At 34.5% G+C, this 7,377-nt stretch overlaps 1 protein-coding gene across 1 annotated transcript; it reads left to right on the top strand.

Moving 5' to 3' along the window:
- Nucleotides 1–87: 87 nt before the first annotated feature.
- LOC138334242 (U6 snRNA-associated Sm-like protein LSm3) lies at nt 88–2,904 on the top strand. The gene is made up of 4 exons (XM_069282862.1): nt 88–114; nt 1,879–1,989; nt 2,349–2,444; nt 2,725–2,904. The coding sequence occupies exons 1-4, from the start codon at nt 94–96 to the stop codon at nt 2,806–2,808; spliced, it is 312 nt and encodes a 103-aa protein (XP_069138963.1). The 5' UTR covers nt 88–93; the 3' UTR covers nt 2,809–2,904.
- Nucleotides 2,905–7,377: the final 4,473 nt, after the last annotated feature.

The following is a 7,377-nucleotide window of genomic DNA, read 5'->3' as shown; positions in this document are numbered from 1 at the left end:
ATTTTGTAAATTTATCTCACATTCCTAGACTTTAATAATTTAATAGTAGTTAAATAATATTTTTGGAAAAATATATTTACTGCAGATTTAAAGATGGCAGACGATCAGGAGCAGGTGCGTTATTGTTGCGATTGCGTTTTGAATATTAGAAAAGACCGGCGCCTTCTTGGGCCCTTTATCATTTATTACAAGATGTGATAAAGGTCTTTGGAGCTTTGGCTAGTCATATTTTAAGGCCAAACATCTGTAAAATTCGACGGTGGTATAGTCGTTTCGGCACCAAGTCATTTCGTCCCCGTGATTAGTCGTTTCGGTAACACACTGAAAGAATGATAGAGTCATTTTGGCACCAAATCAAGTCATTTCGGTGCTTTCTCAGTTTGACAACTTTTCATAATACATGCGATAGCTTACATATATATAAGTAACTACAACATACTAAGCCTACAATGTATATCATTAACAATAAACAGTCCTTGATATGTATTGTTTTCCATGTCTGTCTCCCAAAAATTCAACGAGGAAGATTTCTCTTGATCATGTTGTGCAAACATTTTTTTCTTCCAAGCAGAGGTGTCCAAAGCAAAAAGTGCATTTAAATATATATTTGGCAGGAGAGGCGGTACAATTGCAATCTCAAGGGGTATTTTTCTATACCATCTGTATGCTATATAATGTAATTTAACCAAAATCAGGCGGTACCACAGCCAAGTTCAATCGGCAAAAAGTACCGGGTACCGCCTGATATTGAAACCCCTGATTGGGTCATTATGACTTTACAATTAATTAATAATTCTATCAATTTCTGTATATAGAAACTCCAATGTATAAACAGAAACATATATTAGTTGGGGCAGTTGGTCACATCAAACCACGAGATATATGTTTTAAATTTTGTATTTGATGAAGAAATATCATGTTTAAAAGAATATATGGTAGTTACCTAGCCAATGGAAAATCCTTATAAACCGGAGGTACCGTTACTTGTCAACAAAGAAGGAGTTTCCAATCTCTATGTATATGTTTCTGATATAGAACACAAATTGTTTGTGGTGTTTTTTAAGGTTAATAAAAAAATAATACAGTCTTAGTACTGTAATAGTACATGCTGTCTAGTCAGGCATCTGTAAGAATTTATAGCAAATAGGTTTATCATTCCATTCTGGTCTATCAGAGTTATTTCCCTTAGTTATACTCCTCCACAGACAGAGTCTGAAACAGTCACTGACAGTGTAAAACTAAGGGAGTTAACTCTGAAAGATCAGAAGGATTTTAATGGGGATCCTTATTATGTAAATCCAGGAAATATTTTACCTTGGTTTCATTAAATTAGGTCAAATTTAATCTAATTGTGTTGACCATCTTAAATGATATTCCATGGCTCAGAAACACTTTTGCAAAATCTGATAAAGTTGGCATATGATTGTAGGTCAAATTACAATTAAAGTTAGGGCAGCTAATGTAGGCCAATCATGTATCCACTGCAAAGTAAAGCAAAGGGCAGTAACTCCACTTTGTGTGGAGCTGCTGAACGATACATTTTATTGGTGCCTCATGATTCAATAATTTGACATAAAAAAAAATTACAATACTCTAGATCTGATACCTGAACGTCCATTGAATGAAGTCCGTTCATTTTAAACCTGTAGTCATCATTTTACAAACTGTAATATATTTGAAGTCTTGAAGAAAAAAAAGGCGAAAATAATTCTACTAGTAGTTAGTATTATCTATAATAAGCTTTTGAGTTTGCTAGAACCAGAGCTTACTCACATGGAATGAAAAATTCTAGATTTTGAGAATTGGAAAAAAAAAATTGGTAAATAAATAATGTTTCATTTGATTATATTTATTAAAATGTTTTCCCTTTCTTTACAGCCAGCCCCTGTTCAGAATGTTGAAGAGCCGCTAGACTTGATCAGACTAAGTCTTGATGAGAGGATATATGTCAAAATGAGAAATGAGCGCGAGCTGAAAGGGAAACTCCATGTAATTTCTTTATTAATTTAAGTAACATAACATCCCTGTTCAAGTATCATAAGTATTTCATTTGTTTGTGGTGGAAGCTCATTGTCCTAAAATTTGCCAAAATAAAGCATCCTGCATGAGTACGTAGCTCTGTTGTATTAAACAGTTCATCAAGTTGGTATTTGTAAAAATTCTGTATATGGCACTGTTTGACATTGTACAAAAAATTTCAAATTGTTTATAGCTATTTATATACTTTTGAAAAACGTCATTTATGTGATAAATAGAGGTTGCACTCTCAGTGGTTGTTGAATATGATAATTATTTCCCACGAGTAAGTTTTTCTCACATAAGGTATACTACAATTGTTTTGATTGCAGGCCTACGATCAGCATCTCAATATGATTATGGGTGATGTGGAGGAAACCGTCACCACTGTAGAGATTGATGAGGAAACCTTTGAAGAAATTTACAAGGTATTTTGTAGCATTCTTAACTACCTCAAGGGTTTATGGTGTGGAATTCACCAATCCTCTGTCCACTTACTTTTTACTTAGAATGACCTCTTTTTGATATGAAGCATTTTCAGCTCTGTTCGATTCTATGGACCCTGTTTACCAGTACAACACTGTTGTCAACAGCTATAACATGTAAATATATCATTTCGTGATCAAACCAACCATATTTCACGATTAAATCTTAGGTCATAATGGAGATTTTGTGTTTTGATTAAGTGTCTATTTGTTATAATTCCAGTCCACCAAGAGGAATATCCCGATGCTGTTTGTGCGAGGAGACGGTGTGATCCTCGTATCACCGCCCATGAGGACAGGAACGTGAACAAAGAACTTTATATATTATTTCTTCTGTTGAATTAACCATGTACTGTGCTATACTGATTCATTATTGTCACATTAAACTCACATTTTTTCATCATCTTGAAAATCTTCATTGTTATTTGCATGGAAACGCAACTGGAATAGCTTCCAAAGCTCATTTACCTCTAAGACACATTTAGGCTTGTTTAAATGAAAGACTAGACTATTCCATTGTGAAATTTCAGGGGTGAATAAGTTATAAATATATAAACACTGATGGTAGTTTCTAACAAAAGATCCTAGAGGGATCTTGTTGTTTGTATTCATCTATTGAAAAGTGGATTATTTCTACCTTTTAAAAAAAGAGGTATAATCTAAAAGCTGCTCTCCTGACAATACTTTGTAAAGCAGCTTCTCTGACAGCCCTAGATCAACGCCTAAAAAAAGGTCTACATGCGCACCTAAAAGGCGACATTCTTACTCTGACAGCCCTAGATCAACACCTACAAAACTTAAGGTCTACATGCGCACCTAGAAGGCGACATTCTTACTATCCTAGGTCAGCACCTAAGAGTGCCCTTCTGACGACTCTGGGTCCGTACCTGAGAGGCTCCCTTTTGACGGCCATAGATCAACACTTAAAAAGTGGTCCTTTCAAAGTCCTGGGTCAACATGAGCACCTTCTGGCAGCCTTAGGTCGGCACATAAAACCTGGAAGTCCTACGTCGACATCATATCGACAGCATAATTTATTGGACAATACTGTGGGGATTACAACAAGTCGGGAGGCATTCTATCATTCACGAAAACACTGTTACTTTGTCCCAGGGGCTAGGAATGATCTGTATTTCACTTTCAGACTTGGTGTAAGTTATAAGCGATAGCCAGGCCTGGAGGTAAAAGCCCTCTTGCCGATAAAACTGTAGTGGTTGAAACAAGTAAATGCTTTTGACAACATTTTAGCTTGTTGGACAAAAGTGGATTTTCGCCCAGTAGGATGGTTTTAGGAAAGAACTATATATGGTTTGGGCTTTTTTGGCCACCAAATCGGTCAAATTTTCAAAACTATTATTTAGTATTTAAATTGTTGGATTTGACATTTTAGTACATCCCGATTTTAGTTGTGAAGATAGTTTTCTAATTTTGCACTTTCAGTTGCCTTGGTAACCACTGGAAATATGCATAAATTATAAAAATGTGGGAATTTTGACAATTTTGGCCATTTTTTGCTAAGTTTTTGTTTTAGAAACCATAGAGCGCATCATTGAACAAACTTTATATTTCTCCTAAAGATGTATTGAAAGTTCAAACATATTCTCAGCAAATAATAAGTTTGTTCAAGGATACGCTCTATAGTTTTATAGACACAAACTTAGCTAATAATGACCAATATTTCCATATTTTCATAATTTATGCGTATTTTGGATGTTAACCATGGCAACTCAAGCTGTAAATTAGAAAACACTAATTATAGTTGAATTAGAGATGTACTAAATATTTAAAATACATCAAAATAATCACTAAATAACAGTTTTGAAAATTTCATGGATTTGGGGGCCAAAAAGGGCCCAAACCATACATAGTCCTTTAGCGCTTTTAAAAATCCTCATCTATTGCTAGTCCGTTGCTTTCTCCTTGTTTGCAATCTTTCGTCAAAAAGCGTCTTTAGTCCATCTCGGCATCACTAAGACCAGAAAAAGACTTCTATTTCCTCCTCATCGACAGCAGTAGTTTCATGGAGTGAAGAGCGCGACCTGGCATTCTTCAGTGGGATCGGGCCTAAGGAGAAGCGTCTTCTGAGAAGATTTTCCAGCTCATATATAAAGAAGAGCTTATGGAAACAGAATGTGCAGATCGAAAGTTATATTCTAGGTGTACAGGAAGGTAAACACCGAGTTAGGCTTGCCTAATATAAAACATTTGGGCAAAATGAATTTCATAGACTGAGTTGTCACAGCTTATAAAATTTTGTATTTGTATTATCTGTATACAAGGACCAACTCATCATGATTAACTCACCTGGCTCGAAGGACCATGGCGGGCTTATGCCATACCGTGGCGTCCGTCCGTCCGTCTTTCACAAACAATTTATAAATTAATTTTCGAACGATATTGGCAATCGACCACATCTACCAAAAATAATGTAACGATATATACTATACACAATGCGAAGAATCTCGCTATTGAAATTTTGCATTAGTTGAGATAAAAAATGCCGAAATTAACCTTTTCCTACTGATGATGGACAAAGTTAAACTTGGGAATTGGGGTATAGAGCACTGCTTGGCTGTAAGTCTGACCTTGTGTACTTGCTTTACTACTTACAAGCACAATAAATACTATTTTTGACAATACTGTCAAAATTTATTTCGACTTCTCATTGTTTATGAAAAAACAAACATGGATTTTTAGTATTGCAATACCCAAAATATAGGTATCTTGTGGTGTTGAATAACGTATTAAAAGCTCTTGATTTTTTTATTATGAATAGTACGCGACTTATGTCTCTATTTGGTACCATTCCTAAGACAAGCATGATAAATGTTCGAAGATTACAAAGACAGAATATGCTACTTTCTCCACCAATGTCGTTTTCCTGCAGCCAGTCAAACACGGCGTACTCTTGATCTCACAGGAAAATCAAATTTGTCGGCCATCGGATTCCTCTCTATTACTGGATCGTTTCTTTCCCCTGTCACTTCTTTTCCTTCCCCTCCCTTGCCAGTGTCTCCGGGTCATCTCTGTCATCACTAGGACCAGAAAAAACCTCCATTTCCTCCTCATCGATAGCAGTAGTTTCAGGACTGGAGTGAGCGACTTTGCGTCCTAAGAAGAAAAAGTCTTCTCAGAAAATTTTCCGGTATATAGATGGAAACTCTTCCAGAAGTAGAGGCTGCAAATTGCAAGTTATGTTCTATATGCATAAGAAGGCAAACCGAGTAATAAAAGCTTGTCGGATATGAAACATTTGGGCAAAATGAACTTCATAGACTGAGTTGTCACAGCTTATAAAATTTTGTATTTGTATTATCTTTATACGAGGACCTATAGGCCTAAATCATTATCTTAATAGCAACAGTTATTTCCATGACAACAAATGATAAATTATTTTTGAGCGATATTGGCAATCAAACACATATAAGAAAATGTTAAATAACGATACAGACTACATACAATGTAAAGTTGTAATGTTTTAATATTTTGTTGATAATTGTACTATACCGGATTTGTTTGGAGATGGCTAATATAGGCTTTGCCTGTTGCCAAATCCATTAACATATTATTTGCAATAAAATTTGTTGAAATGAAATGAAATACAATGTAAAGATCCTCGCAGTTGAAGTTTTATGTAAGACTAAAGTTGATAGATAAATGCAAAAATTCACCTTTTCCCATTGATGTTGGATTATGTTAAATGTGAAATGAGGGTATAGACCGCTGCTTGGCTGTTCAGTTTGACCTTGTGTACTCGCTTTACTACTTATCAATACAATAGCTGTAAATATTATTTTTGGCAATGCTGCCAAAATCCGACAAAATTTCGACTTCTTCTGTGTCTATGTAATAACAAACTTATAGATTTTAAGTACTGTAATACTCAAAATGTAGGTTATTGGGTGATGAACAACAAATCTTAAACGCTCTTCTTAAGTGTCATTTAAATAACAATCTTAAGATCACAGGGGGCATTTGGGGAGATTTGAAAGTTTACTCTATTTAATAATAAATATCCCTATTTTTTAGTAATTTTTCAAATCTGGTATTTTCTGGAAAAAATCACATGACTGTTAGGTATATTCATCAGTCCATCAACCAAATACAAAAAAAAAGTATGACAACATCAATTTTCATTGATCTGGCCCCCTCTGCCCAAGACAAGCATTTTAAAGAGATGGACTCTTTCAAGATATTGCTGTTCTAATTTTTCAAAGACCGATTTTACAATTTCCATATTCATCTTTACATGACGTACAAATGTACTCAGTAAGTGGACTTATCATTTAGTCTTTAGAAAGTATTTTCGCATGTTTAGATGATTTCTATCGGATTTTAATCTAGACTTTATCTAAAATATTAAATACATACATAGCCTTTCAAATGTATATATACATAGACTTTCAACTATGTACTGAAGCTAACCATTCAATTTCCGTTCAAACTGGATTTCTATAATAACAAATGACCAGATTTATTCATAGTGTTAAATGTCTAATATTCACTGTATATTAACTGTTTGAATAACCTTAATGCAAAATACATACCCATTTTCAAATTCCATTACACGTAAATTTAGTGTTATTTTATTCACGTATTGTGATGCCTGTTAAACCACAATACGTATGTACATTTTGTACATGTTATCGGGGCTATCAACAAAGAAAGACCACATTCACTATTTGACAGGATTTTTAATTACTCTCTGCACCAAGTTTTCACCCTACGATTAGATTACGTACATTAATACATTGTTGGTTTATACACCTATAAACGCGAAATCTAGTATTATATTTCATTGTTGTCTGTTCTCATATTAAGCCGATCAAAACTCAATATTTGAATACATAAAACATGTTATAGTTGACGGCACAAC

Source organism: Argopecten irradians, chromosome 11, assembly GCF_041381155.1.
Source record: "Argopecten irradians isolate NY chromosome 11, Ai_NY, whole genome shotgun sequence".
NCBI classification, from domain to species: Eukaryota; Metazoa; Mollusca; class Bivalvia; order Pectinida; family Pectinidae; genus Argopecten; species Argopecten irradians.
Note: the sequence above shows the minus strand (reverse complement) of the source record. Positions and strands in the feature narration are given on the sequence as shown.

What these genes read in the sequence shown, in the direction of transcription:
- LOC138334242 (XM_069282862.1), top strand. Translation starts at nt 94, where the DNA reads ATGGCAGACGATCAGGAGCAG. An exon ending in TGGCAGACGATCAGGAGCAG is followed by an intron (nt 115 to 1,878) that starts GTGCGTTATTGT and finishes CTTTCTTTACAG; the next exon opens with CCAGCCCCTGTTCAGAATGT. An exon ending in CCTTTGAAGAAATTTACAAG is followed by an intron (nt 2,445 to 2,724) that starts GTATTTTGTAGC and finishes TTATAATTCCAG; the next exon opens with TCCACCAAGAGGAATATCCC.